General features: G+C 39.8%; 1 protein-coding gene and 1 long non-coding RNA gene across 4 annotated transcripts in view; one reads left to right on the top strand and one right to left on the bottom strand.

Moving 5' to 3' along the window:
- LOC144456934 (uncharacterized) overlaps positions 1-18504 on the bottom strand; it is a 68015-nt gene that overhangs the window by 31171 nt on the left and 18340 nt on the right. The gene's annotated exons all lie outside the window — the stretch shown is intronic.
- Positions 1-18504, top strand: part of LOC110198144 (tetraspanin-36-like) — a 56468-nt gene that overhangs the window by 25864 nt on the left and 12100 nt on the right. For both annotated transcript variants that reach the window (XR_002321666.2, XM_020972314.2), the window contains exon 3: positions 15590-15781. Coding sequence is in view for 1 of the 2 variants with exons in the window: in XM_020972314.2 (XP_020827973.1) it covers positions 15590-15781 (192 nt within the window). In the remaining variant the exon portion in view is untranslated. The remainder of the gene's footprint in view (positions 1-15589; positions 15782-18504) is intronic.

Here is an 18504-nt window from a genome sequence, read left to right as displayed (position 1 = left end):
ATTCCCCATGCCTAAAACGCTCTCCCTCTTCATCTCCACTTCCTGGCTTCCTCAAGTTCCACTAAAATCCCATATTCTGCCAGGAGCCTCTTTTTGACCCCCATCCCCCTTAATGCTAGTGCCTTCCCTGTAAGATCTTGTTTGTGCATAGTTTACAGGAGTGAGCTGGTAAATGTTTAACAACTGGTTCTCAGAGAGGGAAGGTGCACACAACATTCTTTAAAGTTTAAACTACATTATTAATATTTTCTCCGTCACTTTCTTATGTCTAGACAATCAATTAAATGGAGCCCTGCCAATTTCTGAGGTGTAAATATACTGAAAATCTCTCTGAATTGGAGCTGTCTTCAGCACCCCCTAGTTGTTTGCATATTGTTTACATTACATTAAGACTATGAGCTCCCTGAGAGAAGGTGACTGTCTTTTGCTTTCTTTGTATGCCCTAGGGCTTAGCACAGTGCCTAGCACATAGTAGGTCTTCATAAAGACTTACTGACTGATTACATCCTTATGTAAACAAGATGGACACAAATAATATATGACATCCAATAAGGTACTAAATCAAATATGAATCAGCATGGACAGTTGGGGAGAGAAGAGGCTAGTGCAGTTTCACTGGATGAATGAAAAGCAAGCATCCTTTTTATTTCTTATATCATCTGTCTATGTCATGTGTCTATCTTTTAGGATCAGGGAATGTATATTATCCATGGCAAACTTCTTAGTCAAAATATCTAGTAGAGTATTAGATACTCCATGGCCAAGAATGTCAATATCATGCTCTTTACCTAAGGTTACTTTTAAAACTGTTTTGTTCATAATGAGAGAGTTAAACATTCTGAAATGCATTTTGTGGTTCTTATTAATTCTTCTGCTATATAAACAGACCAAGTAAAACTTATTTCCCTCTCAAATGGTTGAAAGGATTAACACCATTTTTTTTTTAATGCTTCCTGCTGGTCTGGGAAGGTGCTTAGTTTTATAGGTTTCGCTGTAAACTCTCTAGGGAAGTTTCAAGAGGGACATAAATTCCTGCTCAAGCAAAACACTTGAAACTTAATATGCTTCAGTTGTCAAAGCTAGTTTTAGATTTTATTCGTCTGAGTATAAGGGTGTGGGAAAGATGAATGTATCTAACATTTGACAGCTTTAATCTGATTAATTCCTAGATTTTCTTGCTAGTTAAACTTTACACTCTAATATTTTTCATATATTCATGCTCCTGGTTAAAATGTTAAAAGCAGAGATTTTTAGATTTTTTTAAAAAACTGATCACATAAATTTATAGCCTAAATTCAGTTATGTACACACTTAACTTACCAAGTATATTTGATAGATTGGAAAGAACTTGAGACTAGGAATCAGAAAACTTTCTTGGGTTCAAGTCCTAGCTGCCATACTCATTAGCTATGTGACAGGGGGAAGTCATTCCACTTCTTGGAGCCTATTTCAAAATTTGTAATATGGGGATAATAATGGGGTTATGGTGAGGATCAAATGGATAATTCCATATGTAAAGTGCCTTTTCAACCATGAAGAACTATATAAGTCAAGTCAGCAAGCAAACTATAAGAGCTTACTACGTGCCAGGCACTGTAAAGGAAGACTAGGCATTGTAGAGAAAGTCCAGAGAGTCAGAGGTGCTACTGCAGAGAAATAAAGACGTGGCTGGCCTGGGCATCCTCCTTAAAATGGAGAGTCAGAGAGGGGCCAGCCTTTCAGAGGGAGGGGCCACGGGGCAGGGGGCTACTTCCAAGTGAGGAATCCAGGGCTAAATCAAGCCTTCAGGGTAAAGAAGTTTCTGTGGCATCGTCCAGAACGTCTGGAGGATCAGGAATGGAGAGTCTGGAGAGGAGTGAACAATAACACTCTAGTTTGTCCTGTAAATCTGAGCTATTATCATCATCAGCATTGTTATTTCATTTGAAAAAAAACAAACATAGGTGGCATGAAACACCATGGCTAGTAAATAAGGCACAGCAGAATTTTCATAGGGAAGAAGCTGAAATAAGTGATTTGGGATTCACATAGCACCATATCTTTTTCAAAGAGCTTTTACATATATTAATTCATTTGATCCTTACAAAAACTCCGCGAGGCAGTTAGGGCAGGAGTAAGAGGCAGTGGTATTATAGTGGAAAAGAACACCAGACTTAAAGTCAGGAAAGACATTAGTTTTAATTCCTTTTCTGATTAGAAGTTGTGTGCCAAATGATTGTTGTTGTTCAGTCTGTCCAACTCTCTCTTGACCCCATTTTGAAGTTTTCTTGGCAAAAATATTGGAGTGCTTTGTTATTTCCTTCTCCAGGTCATTTTACAGATGAGGAACAGAGGCAAACAGGGTTAAGTGACTTGCCCACGGTCACACAGCTAGTAAGTGTCTGAAGCCAAATTTGAACTCAGGTCCTCCAGATTCCAGGGCTGGCACTCTATCCACTGTGCCACCCAGCTTTCCCATGTATGAATATGGGTAAGTCATTTAATCTCTGTGACCCTTTTCTGTAAAAAATGAGCATAATAATACCAGTAGTACCTACCTCACAGTGTTGTGATAATCAAAGAAGATAAAAGTAAACCTTAAACCTTACAAAGTAAACCTTTTAAAGGGCTCTCTCAATGTCCATTGTGTTATTATTAAGGTATCAAGAACTACCTTAACACTACAAGCTATGTGGAGACCTTCAGAAAAAGTTCCCGAGCTAAAATATCTCATCAACACAATTGTCATGGTGTTAGAAATTCTGCCACTAGAAATCCATTCCTGTGAGTTGTCCCTCCAACAATTTGCTTTAAAAATGGAAATTTTCTTTAGAGGATCAAGCCTTGAGGATGGGGTTCCTGATAATAGGATGAGAGAATAGAGAAGATTATTAAACCCATGAGAGTTGATGAAATCAACAAGAGAGCATTGAGAGAAAGGAGGACAAAAAAAACTCCCCACAGTTAATGGGAGTGACGTAGATGAAAACTCAGCAAAGAAGACTGAGAAAGGAACAGCAAAGTAGGAGAACGAAGAGATAGGTGTCATGAAAATCCCAGGAAAGAGACAAGTATCCAGAAAGAGAAGGTGACCAACAGTGTCAAATGCCACAGGACAAGAAGGATGAGGACTGAGAAAATGCCATTAGATTTAGCAATTTTATGGGGCAACGAGGTGATGCAGTGGATAAAGCACCTTCCCTGGAGTCAAGAGGACCTGAATTCAAATGTGGCCTTAGACATTTGCTAGCTATGTGACCCTGGGCAAATCACTTAACCCCGATTGCCTCTGCACAAAAAAAGAAAAGAAAAGAAAAAGATTTGGCAATTTAAAAATCATTGCTAACTGGAGAGAGTGGTTTTTCAATTGAGGAAGAGGGATGCAGAAAGGTTTCATCAACTTCACAATTTTGCTTAGAGCTGAACCCAGGAAAGCATTAATAGCCCTTTTGACAGATGAGTTCATGTGATTTTTTTTTTTTTGAAAGTTACACTAGGTGAGTCATAAGGCTATTAAGTTTCTTCAGGGCTCTCTAAGCTTGAAATAGAACAAAGGCTACTACTAGTCTCAAGCAGCTCTTTCTGTCTCTGTGTATTTTCACTGCTCTACTATTATATTGGCTCTGTAGCATCTTCTGCCATGCTCAGAATACAGAATCCCCATCTTTATCCTCAAGGCAAGTTTTTTTTTTTAAAAGTAGGAAGTTTTAAAGGAAAAGAAAAAATTAAATGAAGTGAATGAACATATCTGTGGGGGGAAAATGGATGAAAGGAATATACTTCAAGTGTGATATAGTGGAAAAAGCATTGAATTTTAGAAGTCAGAAGACTTGGGTCCTAGTTCTTACTCATTACTGATTGCAGCAGTTTCTAGTCCCATGTTCTTGGCTAATGGGCTTAACCTCTCTAAAACTAATTTGCATCATATTTAAAATGGGGGTTCAATTCAATGAACATTTATCAAGCATGAACTATTATTACAAAGTAACAGGTGGTTGAACTGCAAAGATGAGAAATGACTTGTCTCTGCTCTGAAGAAACTTACACTCTAATAGAAAAGAAAGGATATAAAGGATAGGAAGGAAGGAAGGAGGGATGGAAGAAAGGAAGGAAAGGAGGGAGGGAGGAAAGGAAAGAAAGAAGGAGAAGATGAAAGGAAAGAAAGAGAGAGAAGGAAGGGGGGGAAAGAAGGAGGGAAGGGAAGGGAAAGAGGGAAAGGAAGAAGGGAGGAAGGAAGGAGGGAAGGAAAGAAAGAAAGGAAAGAAGGAAGAAAGGAAAGAAGGAAGAAAGGAAAAGAAGGGAGGAAAACAAAGAAGGGAAGGAAAGGAGGGAAAAAAGGAGGGGAGAAAGGGAAGGAAGGAAAAAAGGGAATGAAAGAAGGAAGGGAAGGAAAGAAGGAAGGAGGAAAGGAAAAAAGGAAGGATTAATAAATCCTACCTAAAAGCACCTACCATGTACTAGGCATGATGCTAAAGCCCTTTACAAATGTTATCTTATTTTGTCCTTACAACAACCCTGGGATGTCCTAGGTGCTATTGTTACCTCCATTTTACAGCTGAGAAAGCTAAAACAAACAAGACCTCATGACTTGCCCAAGGTCACACAGCAAATGAAAAAGGGTGGATTTGAACTCAAATCTTCCTGACTCTAGGCCCAGGCTCACTCTGAGTAAAATGTATGGACAAATTAAGCATAATACCAAGTAGAATATGAATGAAACAAAGAAGTTGAGGGAAAGTGCTCTAAGAAAATTTGGAGAGATCACTATTAACTGAGGGGCTGGGGAAAGGATTCCTAGAAGAAGTGGACATCTGACTCAGGCCTTGAAAGAAGAGAAAGCTTTCAACTGGTGAAAACAAAGAGAGAGGGAGCCTAGCCTAGGAGAATGACCAAAAGTGTGGAAATATAGGACAAGACTGGAGAATATCTACTCAGCCCGATTTTGCCAGAACATACCCTATGTGAAAGGGAGTAAGCAAGAAATGATGGGACACATCAATTGAGAATGGATTGTAGATCACACTAAATGCCAGACAAGGGTGTTTGCATTTTAGCTTAGATACACTAGGAAGCCAGTGAAGGTTTAGGACTTCAGATGGCACGTTCATTCCTGTGCATTAGCAAGATTCTTTCAGCAGCTTATGTGAAGGATGGATTAGATGGGAGAGACTTGTTAGAGATGTTGAGGATTTAAATAAGGGTAGTGGCAATGTGGGCACTGAAGGTGAAAAGATAAAATAAAACACACGTGACCTTATGAAACTTATTATCTACTGGAGTAGATAACACATATGCAATCATAAACATAATACAAAGCAGAAACTGCCACAAGATATCCAGAAATTTGAGGAAAGAGAATTCATTTTTCAGCTAAGGAGATCAGGGAAGTTTTCATGGAGGAGGTGGTGCTTGAATATTGCACATTGAAAGAAAGGAGGTATTTCTATAAGCAGATTGTGGGGATATGGAGGGAGAAGGAGGAAGGAAGGAAAGGAGGTGAGAGTCCCTTCTAGGCATGAAAGTTGGTATAAAAAAGGTGCAGAGATAAGAGAGGGTAGGGTAAGAATAGGGGATGGTGAGAAGAGTAACTTGGCAGGAAAGTAGACTGTATGAAGGGGAAGAGTGTGAAAAGGAAAGGTAAATTGAGGGCAGACTCTAGTCTGGAGTCAGTTCTTGTATACCCTTCACAAATAGAGAGGGGTTTTTGTTTGCTTATTTGTTTTATTTTGTTTTGTTTTAAGCAGGCTCTTACAGGGACCTCCAAGGCCTTCTAGTCTACCCTCTCATTTTACAGTGACTGTGGGCAAGCCACAAACCTTCTTCTGGCCTCAGTTTCCACATCTTCAAAATTAGGAGGTTGGACTAAATGATCTTTGAGCTGCCTTTTATTTCCATTGTTTCTTGTCTGTCTGGCTAATATCAAATACTGGAGAATAGACTGATGGCAGGGAGGACAATTAGGAGTCTATTCAGATGTTCAATCAGAGGACTGGGACTAGGTAAGGACCAGAACTAGGGCTATAGCTATGAGAGCCATTGGGGGAGGCCCAATGGGCCAGACTTGTAAACTGATTGGATAAGTGGGAGGGAAGCAATAAAGGAGAGAGAAGAGTCCGAGATGACTGAGTGGTGTCCTGAACAGAGAGAGGAAAGCTTGGAAGGAGAGTAGGCGCAAGGGAGAAAATAAGTAGAGTTCTGGATAGCTTGACTTTGTGGTACCAACAGGGGATAGAGAGGATATTCATCTAGAGATGTCAATCAAACAATTTTTGATGAGAAAACAGAATTCAGGAGAAAGGTTAACTGTCTGTGTACGAGTTGCCTAATATGATAATCGAAATGCATGGAAGTGGATGAAATAACTTCATAAGTGTAGAAAAAAAGAAGGGTCCACACTTAGGCAGGAAGAAAAGGATGGTTATATAGCAATTACCGAAAAGGTAGGTGTTGTTTGACATCTAGGAAGAGAACAAGGAGAGAGCATTGTCACACACACAAAAAAACAATAAAGGAGAAAGTTTCCTAAATGGAGAGTTACTTGAGAGAGGAGAACATTGGATTTAGAGAGGTCATTGTTGTTGTTCAGTCATTTTTGAGTCTTGTCTGACTCTTTGTGACTATTTGGGGTTTTCTTGGCAAAGGTACTGGAGTGGTTTGCCATTTCCTTATCTAGCTCATTTGATAGATGAGGTAACTGAGGCCAACAAGGTTAAGTAACTTGCCCAGGGTGATACAGCTAGGAAGTCTAAATTCTGATAGTAAGAAAATCTCTGATGTCTTGGTATGTGAGTTCAACCTCTCTCATTTGGTAGTACTTAATATTTGAAAAGTCCAATTTGTAGGAGATGATATGCAATAATTTTTAAAAGCATAGAGAAGATGATTATTATATCTATTTTTGGAACAGGCAAATTATCAAGGAAGTGTCTAGGAAGTGGAGCCAGATTTGAACTCAGGAAGATGAATTGGCCCGACTCCAGGCCTAGCATGGTATGTACTCTGGTACAACCTAGTTACTCAGATTTAGAGAGGACCTACATTCAAATCCTTCCCTGGCCATGAACAACCTGTGTGACCTTGAGCAAGTCACTTCTCCTCATAGGTATAACTGAAAGGCTTAAAAGAGTCAGAAAAGAGCATACTTCATTTTATGTAACAGATGTGTTCTTCCTCCAAATAACTGTTACTCATGCTTCTTTGTTATATCAGAATCCTTTCCTGATATACCAGCCCTTCTCTATGAATCTTTATTTCAGATTTATCTTTAGTTAATAGTGGCTCCTCAGTTTCCCCAAATGCAAAAAGAGAGAAGTTTGGATCAGATCACCTTGAAGGCTTTTTCCACCAAGTCTGGTCCTTTGAGCCTATATTTGTATAATTGCTGCAAATGGGACTTTGAATGGGGATGTTCCTAATTTAGCACTAGCATTACTTGGTAGGTCTTTAATGCTTGCTGAATTGAATTAAAATTTAACTTCAGATTTGTTCTTTAGAGAGCAGAAAGCAAGCTCAATATCATGAGTCATTTTTATGGTGCCATTCCAATCTTAATAACACAGGCATATAATTAATAAGGAAAAAGGAGGAACAGACAATTAGGACAATTTATGTAGGGCTGATCTTCTCCATGACAACTGAAAAGGAGGGTATGTTTCTTGAGTTTGGATAGGATATAAATTACTTTTATTTCCTGCTTCATTAGCTAGCAAAAAGAACTTCATTAATGAAACAAAAACATTTGAAGAGCTCTGCAGCTTAGCTTTCAGTTTGTTTCTCTAAGGCCTGAATTTCCCAATCTGAAAAGTGGAATCAGTGGGTAAAATAAGCTGTCTTCAAAATAGTATGCAATTTTCTTTATTTTGGAAAAAAAAAAAGAAGAGTCATATGTGGGTCTCTGGTGGAATTTTCCCCAAAATCATATCCATGGTGGAACCTAAAGTCATCAACAACCTTCCTCATGTCCTATTACCACTTTTGAGTAGTTTATATTATAATTATGTGTATACTTGTCTTAACCTCTCTACTAGAATGTTGGGAGGCAGTAGTCCACAATAGGTGGCAGTGAAGTGTGTAATGGATAGAGCACTGGGTCTGGAGTCAAGAAGACCTGAATTCAAATGTGGTCTCCAGCACTTACTAGCTGTGTGACTCTGGGTAAGTCATTTAATCCTGTTTGCCTCAGTTTCCTCATCTGTAAAATGAGTTGGAAATGGCAAACCATTCCAGTGTCTTTGCCAAGAGAACCCCAGATGGGGTCAAGGAGAGTTGGACATGATTGAAAATGACTGACCAACAACACTCCCACAATGGATAGGGTACAAGGCTTGAAGCCAGTCAAACCTTGCTTTTAAATCTTTGGATGCTTAATAGCTATGTGAGACTTTATAGCAAGCAGTTTAACCTCTCCCTGCCTCAGTTTCTTTAACTGTAAAGGGGGTGGACTCAGTGGTCTCAAAGAGCTCCCTTCCAGCTCTAAATTTAGATGCCAGTGACTTTGCTTTTGGTCTTTCCATTTCCAGAGCCTAGCAAAGGAATACTGCACAGAGGTGTTTACCAAGGGTTAATTTGTCTTGATAAGATAAGTGCTGAAGTTAGTAAGTCCCACCAGCTAATAGTTATATATACTTAAGTTAGTTAGTATAAGTCCTTAACTTAATTAAGTAAAATACTTTTTAACATGGTTAACTATTTTAAAACACTGTTTTCCTAAGGATTTTTTCTTTTGGGTGGGGGTGAGGGTGGGGAGAAGGCAGTACAGGTTAAGTGACTTGCTCAGAATCACACAACTAATAAATGTCTGAAGTCACATTTGAACTCGGGTCCTGCTGCCTCCAGGGCTGGTTTTGAAACTTAAAATTGATTGTGTGAATAGATTCCAACACTCCCATTCAACTTTTCATTTCTATTTCTAGGAATCTAGCATCAATATGGTTATTCGTTTCCTCAGTTCTGATAGTAAGAAATCTCCAATGTCTTGCTATGTGAGTTCAACCTCCTCATTTGGTAGTACTTAATATATGAAAAGTCCAATTTGTGGGAGATGATATGTAATACTTTTTAAAAAAGAAAAAACCATCGAGAAGATGATTAGTGCATCTGTTTTTTGAACAGGCAAATTATCTAGGATCTATTTCACTTCCACATTTTCTTCCGTACCAGAAGGTTCTGCTTTTTCTGTCTGCTAGGGATTTAAATTTTATTTCTGTCACTTTGACTGCACCTGCAGAAGCTCCCTGTGCTCTGCATCCCTAACCAAAAAGCATCCATAACTCCAGAGCAATAGATCTACCAGAATAGTCAGATACAGTGGAGGGGAAATGCTCTGGGGACATTAGGTTTAAGTGCTTGATCTCCAAGACAGCTTGAAATGGAGACAGCTTCAGTGATTTCTTTGGGGCTTCTGTCATGTCAGAAGGCTAGTTATATGAAGTCCAAAGTATGGCCATACCTGAAAGTCTTAAAGAGACAGGAAGGTGTACTTCATTCAGAGAATAGAAACATTTCCCTCATCTACCCCACTCCTCATCCCTATTAATAATTTTGACTTATGCCTCCTTTTTTCTTTTTTTAAATATCAGAATCTTTTCTCAAAATTACATCCTGGTCCATTGAAACTGCTGTGGAATCTTTCTTTCTCATTTGTTTTCAGGTAGTAGTGGCTACTAATGTTTTAAGTTTTCTTGCTCCAGAATACTCATGTAGATATACTAAAGGTACCTCATATACAATTCAACAAGCCAACATTCGTTTCTGTCTCCTTCCCTCTGGAAAGCTGGATTCCACCCTGGAACCACCCTAAGCTCTGATAAGTGGGCTTTCATCTTATTTGGCTTGAATGCGGGCCTTTACCTCACTTCCTAGATATCTCTGGACCATGCCAGTGAGTGTGTACTACTCCCTCTCTCCTTCCCACCACCACTTTTGCATCATCTTCCTCTATCAGAATGTAAGCTCCTTGAGGGCAGGGTCTGTCTTGCTTGTTTAATGTGTATTCCTAGGGCTTAGCACAGTGCTTGGCACATAATTAGAGCTTAACAAATGTTTGTGTGTCTGCTATCTATAGAATTCATTCTCTCTGTCTCCCTGTTTCTAACTCTTTCTGTCTCTGTCTCAGTCTCTGTCCTTCTCTCATTCCACTCCATCCCCCCAATCATATGTCCACCATCTAACTAAATGCCTACTCTGTTGCTAGGCACTGTGCTACATTCAGGAGATACAAACAGATGCTGCTTGTAATTTGATGGGGGTCAGGGGATGTGCACCTAGGCAGGAAGGTATGTGGTAGAACAGAAAAGTCACTGGATGTGGAGTCAAGGAATGACTTTAATTGCTAGCTCGGCCACCTTCTGCTTCTACCACTGCAGTCGCCTGCTGGTTAGTTTCTCTGTCCTGATTCTTCTACCCTCCACTCTGTCCTCCACTCTTTTATCTGCCAAAGTGATTTTCTTAAATCCTAAGTCTTACCACGCCACTCCCCTGTTAACTGAGCTCCTGAGTAATGAGTCTTTATTACTTCCAGGATCAGATGTAAAATTTGGTTTGACATTTCCAGCATTCTTGTATTTTAAATCTCTTCCATATACTTTACCATCCAGCAACACTTACCTTCTTGCTTGCCCTCGAACTTGATACTCTATGTCCTGATTCTGTGCCTTTTCCATGGCTGACCCCCATGTGTTTGGAATGCTCTCCTGTCTCACCTAGGCTTAAAGCATTCCTGTCTTCCTGCAAGACTGAGCTGAGGCCTTTCCAACCTCATCCCTTACCCCTGCCCCACTCCCGCCCAGGGCCTTTCTCCAGAGATTACCTTCCATCATCTTTGAAAATATTTCCTATGTACACAGTTTGCATGTTGTCTCCCCATGTGAGCTCCTTGAGGGTAGAGGAACATGCTTCTTTGTCTCCTTGTGCTTGACACAGTGTCTGACTCGTACTAATTACTTAAAAATGCTGATTGACTGACTTTGGACAAGTCAGGCAACCTCCCTGGGCTTCAGTTTTTTCATCTCAAAAATAACGGTGGTGGAATGGATGGCCTCTGAGGTCCCTCACAGCTCTGGAGTTACGATCCTATGAAGCTCGAAATCTCAAAAACCAAATAAGTTACCTTGACTTGCTAAACATGACTTGCTAAAAACACAAGGGACAGATATAAGAAAATATGAATTTAACTTATGAACTGTGTATAGTCATTCAGAGAAAACTATGGATTGCTGAAAATACAAGGGACAGATATAAGAAACCATATGTCTAGTTTGTGAACTATGTACAGTTATTCAGAGATATTCCCGTAAATGCAATTACACAGAGACGGAGCTATAAATATCTGAGATTTGGGGCTTCATAGGATCATCACTTTAAAGCTGGAAGGAATACTGGAGGTCATTAAGAGGAAGGAAGGAAGCGTTTCTCTAGATAGCACCAGTTATGTACCAGACACTGTGCTACACACTTCTACAAACATCTCAATTGACCCTCACAACCCTGGCAGGAAGGACTACTGAAATCCCCATTTCACAGTTGAGTAAACTGAGGCAGAGGTTAAGTGACTTGCCTCAGTGAGTACAGATTTGAACTAGTCTTCCTAATGCCAGACCCAGCACTCTACTCATGGAGCCACCTAGCTGCCCTGTACTGAATCCAAACTCCTCATTTTACATATGAGGAAACTGAGGGCCAGAGTTAATTGACTTGTTCATGGTCTTATAACTAGTAAGTGCCAGAGAGAGGCTAGATTTGAGTCTGCTGTATTTGGTCTATTTTTTTTCCACTTGGGGAGCTCACCACCTAGGCCCATAGGGAGGTATCTAATCATGTCATCCTGGATCTAGAACCAGAAGAGATGTTAGAGGCCATTAGTCCAACCTCTTCATTTTTATAGAAAAGGAAACTAAGTAGGGGGAGGAGGAAGAAAGCAGTGTCTTGCTCATGGAAACAAAAAAAATAATAATAAGCAGGGCTGGGATTTTTTAAAAAATCACTTTTTATTCTTAACATAAACACCTGCCCTGCCAAAAGAGAGTTTCCACACACACAGAACAAACCACAAAGAAGACTCCATATGAAACTAAGAATGTCCATTTTACAGACTTGCTTTTTAAAAACATACATAGTAAATTCTACAAGTTATTTTCAAAACTCTCCTTCGTGTCTGTGCTTCTTTCTAAACTTCCTTATGTTCTCTGTGCATTTAAAAAAGTGCTTCAGTGGTCTTCCTTTGGGGGGGGAGACATCATTATTGTTACTAACCTCCTCCTTCCTTTTGACACCACCCCTTCCAGTTAACTGAGAAAGGATACACACACACACACACACAAACACACACACATTTTCTCTCTCCCTCCCTCCCTCCCCCCTCTCTCTGTCTGTCTGTCTGTCTCTCTCTCTCTCTCTCTCCTTGTAACAAATAAGCAAAATGAATCTATATAGTAGTCGTATCCAAAAATGCAGTTCCCTTTCTCTACCTTAAGCCCATTACCTTTCTGTCTATCAAGAGATGGGTAACATGCTTCAGTGTGATTCTGGATTGATTCCAGATGATTCATTATGTTCTCTGGGGACACAGTCGATCACTGTTTTGATCAGAGTTCTGAAGCCTTTCAGAGCTGTTTTTCTTTACAATGCTATTCTGTTGTTCTTGTACAAATTGTTTTCCTGGTTCTGCTCACTTCACTGTGTGTCCATTCATACTATGCCCAAGAGCTGGGCTTTGAACCTAATTCTTCCATCTACTAATTCTCTGTTCTTTCAACTGTATGACTCTAGAGTTGATTTCCATAGGTGTGGTGGTGTTGTGTTGTTTGTGTGTGTGTGTGTGTGTGTGTGTGTGTATATGTATTTTTTTTTGATGTACTTGTCAAGGTATACTCAGAGACAAGGGCTACACCATTCATTCATTATAAGTATGTAGCTCTAAGACATATAAGCATTGTTTCCTTATATAGCATCTAAGCTTTCCATTCATTAATGAGAACCCTAGTAGATGTTTGAGTGAACAAAGGCAGATAAGTGGTACAGTGAGTAGAACATTGGACCTGAAATCAGGGAGACCTGAGTTCAAATATTACCTCTTACTAGCTGTAGGACCCTGGACAAGTCAATTAATTTTTGTGTATCTCTTGTTTCCTCATCTGTAAAATAGGAATAATAATAGCATCTACCTCACAGGGTTGTTATGAAGATAGATGATAAAATGAGATAATACTTATAAATAACCTTGCAAACCTTCAGACTCCATATAAATACCAACTATTATGATAAACAGAACTAGTGAATAGACAACTTGAAGTGTTAGGAGCAAAATCAATGGTTTCTTTGTTGGGAAAAATGGAGACTTATGAGGAATTATTTGGGTCACTGACCTAACACAAATTAACCCTCAATTTCCTGTTCTCCTTCCATTTATTTTCAAAGCACTGTAACATTCTCCCCCTGGTGGTTATCTGAATAGGTAGTCAAGGATGGTATCTGGTTACCCCAGGTGACCTCAGTCACTACTTTTTCACCCCCTGCCCTCCCATCAGATCACACCTCTGAAGCCAGCAGCAAAGCCCTTTGGTTACCTAACCCCCTCTTTCCTTTCCAGTCTCCCCAACAGACGCTCTTCCATCCAGTGACACTGGCTTCCCGGCTGTTCCATGAACAAAATAATCCATCTCTGGGCTCCAGCCATTCTCTCTAGCTATCCCCTGTTCCTCAAATGCTCTCCCTCTGCCACTTTACTGCTGACCTTCTTGGCTTCCTTTAAGTCCTAATCAAAATCCCACCTTCCACAGGAATCTTTCCCCAACCTTTCTTAATTCCAGTGCTTTGTTGTTGTTCAGTCATTTCACTCACGAACCCCATTTGGGGTTTTCTTGGAAAAGACATTGAAGTGGTTTGCCCAGGGTCACTCAGCTAGGAAGAGTCTGAGGACAGATTTGAACTCAGGAAGATAAGTCTTCCTTATTCTAGGTCCAGCACTCTAACCACTTTACCACCTAGCTGTTCCTCCAGTGCTTTCCATCTTTTAATTATTTCCTATTTATCCTGAAGGTAGCTTGCTTTGTATATATTTGTTTGCATGTTGTCTCCTCCGTTAGATTGTAAGCTCCTTGAGGGCACAGGCTGTCTTTTGCTTAGCACAGTGCCTGGCACATAGTAGGCACTTAACAAATGTTTCTTGATTGACTGATTGTGGGCCTTCACAGAGTCTATTTTCCACTTTTCCTGTCTTCTACCACCTCCCACCATTTTGAGTAAAAATGAAAAGGAAAGGATTTGGTCTTAAGGGGAAAAATGGAACTTTGTGATCTTGAGGAGCACTCAAAGATGGCTTGTGTATGACCGTACACTAATTTCTGCCCTCCCCCCCCACAAAAAAAAAAGAAATTAGGAGGAAGAAGGGTGGACTTTGTCATAGAAGAATAGGTGGAGGTTGAACATTAGGAGAACTTCCTAATTATAGAATCATAGTTCCCATGTACATCATATTTTAATGACTTCAGACCATTTTCTGCAACCCTGTTGAGGGAGCTAACCCAAGTATAATTATACCTGTTGTACACACAAAGCAACTGACTCAGGAAGGCCAAGTGATTTGTGTCTGGCCAAAAGCTGGTCAATTGGTCAAGGTAGGTAGGGATCCTAGCAAGGTCTTTCTTCTGTCCCTTGGTCCAGAGTTCTTTCCACTATAATCACCTATGAATCACTGTATGGCAGATTTGCAATGCAGCATATGGGATCCTGCAGCATTTACTTCCCTGATGGTCTTTAAGGACAGGGTAGATGACTTTCTTTTGGACCCTATAGGCATTCTTAGGCAGGTATGTAGTGCACATCTTGTAATCCCTGCTACTAGAAGGCTGAATTTGGTAGATCCCTTGAGCTCAGAAGTTCTGAGCTATAGTGGGTTAAGCCAGGTACTGTGTCCATACTAAATCCAGCACCCGTATAGTGACTCCCCTTGGAAGTGGGGACCACAAGAATGCCAAAGGTGAGGCTACCTGGCCCAGGTTGGAATTTGAGCAGGTCAAAGCTCCCCTGCCAGTCAGTAATAGGATTGGGCCTTGTGAGTAGTCAGTTCACTTAGGGAGATTTTTTTAATATTTATTCTCTTTGGGATAAATGATTTCTTGGAGTCACTTCTATACCATCTTGTGTATCTATTTTTTTTAATTCTTGATTTCTACCTCTGGAGGAGACATAGGCCAGAGAATATGTTTGTATACTAATCAGTAAGGATAGGAAAGAACAAAGCATTGAAGCCACAAGTTGAAAATGTGACATTGAGGCCACATTTTTGGAGTCAGCTGAAATGTTGTCATCCTATGGCTAAACGGGGAAGAGGGGGAGATGTTTCTAGTGTTTTTACATCATCGTCACTTCTCGATTCAACCCTCCCTTGTAATGGGGGAAAAAAAAACACCAAAAGACCTTAGTCAACCAACCCAGTGACTGCATCCGACAGTAGCACATACCACCTTCTGCATTTATACTTCCTTTTAACCTCTCTCCCCAAATAGGGAGGTATGTTTTATCTCAATGGTATTTTTATGGTATTTGGTTTATTCATTTGTATTATTTTAATGGTATTTGGTTAAGTGGGGAAAATAATTGCCATGCATTTCAGGCTGCAGGAGCCACCCTTGGATTTGTGGGAGGACGTTTCATCTCATCCTTTGAGGACTTTGATGCCTTCTTCAGGGATGAACAGATCTTGTTGCCTGCCATCATTATCATAATAGTTGCTGGTGTGATGCTTTTCCTTGGGGTGACTGGTTGCTTTGTCACAATCAAAGAATCCCAGATTGGCCTGCGACTTGTAAGTATTAATTTGGTGATTTCCTTTCTAGAGACTCCAGGGCTGACTTAGGAGCATCCTGTTACATATTTAACAACCAGCTTGGGAGAGGTGAAGAATGTATACAGAACACAGTTTTAAATTTAATTCTGCATTATTAACACTTTCTCCATCACTTTCTAAGTCTAGACAATCAACAAGACAATAAATCAAGCCCTAATTTGCAACATTTGCTGATGACCAAAGTGTAAATGCTCACGCTGAAAATTTAATAATCAGCTTCCTAGCCCTGGCTCTAGCACCCCTTGGGTTGACTCTTGTCCTTCCCATACATATGTGCAGAGTATTCATCTAGCAGAATCCAGATTTCTTCACCCTGCCAGATACCATATCACACAAGCAAGTGCTAGGGCACGGGCCTCAAGGGGCAGGGAGTGCCAGGCATAGGGATACAGGTGGATTGACAATTATTCTTAAAGGTATCTTAACAAGGAGAACAGAGGAGAGGGTAGTGAAAGAAAGAGAAATGAGAATTAACACAGTAAAACTTGGATTAAACGGAACAACATTTATCAAACTTTTAAATAGCTCAGCATTTTCAAGTACTTTGAAGGCGATACATATGACCAACCCCTACACTCCCCAAAAATCCCTACCCCAATTCTAAAGCTCATTATAGAGTTGTAGTGTTTTTGTCACAGGGTTGGTATACATCCAGTCCATATACCTTCTGCAGCTACATGCCTAAGGAGTGATAAACCATATTTCTTTTTTAAAAATTTTATTTTATTTTAATTTATGAAATAAAACAAGCATTTCCAGAAATAAGCGATATTTCTAAGTGACAGTGACTGCTAAAGTACCATCTGATTCTCAGTCATCAAAGAACAGTCCAACTACACATACCAGAGCTAGTCAACTAAGGCAGAAAATTGAACTCATTCATTTTAGGAAACAGTTTTGTTTTGTTTTGTTTTGTTTTACAAGAAAAGCTTAAGAATTTAAACAGAATCAAGCATCTGGTTAACTTTCTGTTAACCTTGCATTCATAACACATCTCTTTCCCTAAGCATTCTGGTTTCTCAAGGTTTCATCGTCAGGAGGTTTTCCAAACTCAGTCACACCAAGAAATGTGCACAAAATGAAGGTGTAACACCAACCATGTTTACCCTCTAACCCAAAAGTTCATAGAAGAAACTGTCATCCCATAGTCCTTAAAACAGAAAATGTCCTTTTTTATACAATATTTTAGCCATATTTTTATTAACAGTTGCCTGGGAAAGAAGCTATTTTTTCAGACTGTAGACATTGACAATAGCAACTTTATATCTATAGATGATTTTCTGGCAAAGATCTTCATTAACAGGGCCCTTCTCAGTCTGTGCTCTTATCAAGAAGGTTTTGAAAAACAAAAGGCAGTTTTTGCTTAATTGGTATTTTCTGCTTCTTATTGCTTCTGAAATTTAACAAAAGCAAATTCCAACCTAGTTAAGGAAAGAAATGATGGCGCTTTGTGATCTAACAGAAGGGACTAAACAGTCAAATGAATGGAAAGAAATTGTGATTTTGTAGCCCTCTTTAATAATATACCTAGGGCAGCTAGGTGGTGCTAAAGCACTGGCCCTAGAGTCAGAAGGACTTGAGTTCAAATGTGGCGACTCTGAGCAAGTCACTTCACCCCTGATTGCCTCCCAAAACACCAAAACAATAGCAGACTCATTTTTGCTCTTGATGCTCATGTGTCCCTGTTTTCTCCCTTTCTCTTCAAATTAACTTACTGATTCAGAGATGATAACTTGGGCTTATCAACAACTGTTTTAAAAGGCAGTGAGGAATTAGCATAAAGCTTCTGCCATCCCCCTTTCTTAAGATTGCTACAAGGAAGTTTGAAAATACTTTCTTTAGAGTTGTGGTTCTTTTTTGGGTCCTCAACTTTTCCCACAGGCACAAGATAAGTAGGACATTCAAAAAGAATCAGCTACTGTATCAAGACAGAGAAGCAAGTACTACAATCTTTAACCCACCCCTTCATCTGAAGCATAGAGTCTGGATCTAAAATGAAAAATGCACCAATCCATGGAGTTAGGAGTTATGAACATTTGGTAGCAACTATTTGGAGTCTTATAAATCTCATATTCTGCCTGGATTGGAACTTAAATGTTCATTTCTAGGCACTGACCTTAAAACATCAGAGAGCAAAGCTCTTCCTTTGGATTTTTATAAAGGCCCTAGCCAGATGTAAACAATTATTAGACACACAGACAACTCATAATTATGTATTGTCTCCCTCTCTTCCTCTCTCTTCTACTTGTCTCTCTCATTTCCCCCCTTTCTCTCCTCCTTTCCCTCTCATCCTCTCTCACACACTGTATGTTCAATTTGAGAAACATTAAATATCAACCTGCACTGAGGATGTGAACACAGACAAGATAGAAGAACCTGCTTCTAAAACTCTGCTACTCTAATGAGGTGAGATGAGGGAGATATGTACACAGATAATTATGATAAAAGGGACAGTATGATAAGTTCAAAAGAGAGGTCCAGACAAAGTGAGAGAGATCACTTTCAGCTGTGGAGGGAGATGACATGGAGGGAGCAGATGTAAGGTCAAGAAAGGCTTTATGGGAGAGATAGCAAAGAACAGGATTTGTACTTTTTCTTTTGATTTTCACATGCCTATATGAATGGTCTTACAAATTTCTTTTGTTTTACTTTTATGTCACCATCCCTTGTAACAGAGCAGT

This window comes from Phascolarctos cinereus, unplaced genomic scaffold, assembly GCF_003287225.1.
Source record: "Phascolarctos cinereus isolate Bilbo 61053 unplaced genomic scaffold, phaCin_HiC Scaffold_4;HRSCAF=312, whole genome shotgun sequence".
Taxonomy (NCBI): Eukaryota; Metazoa; Chordata; class Mammalia; order Diprotodontia; family Phascolarctidae; genus Phascolarctos; species Phascolarctos cinereus.
This window is presented reverse-complemented; position numbering and strand designations above follow the sequence as displayed.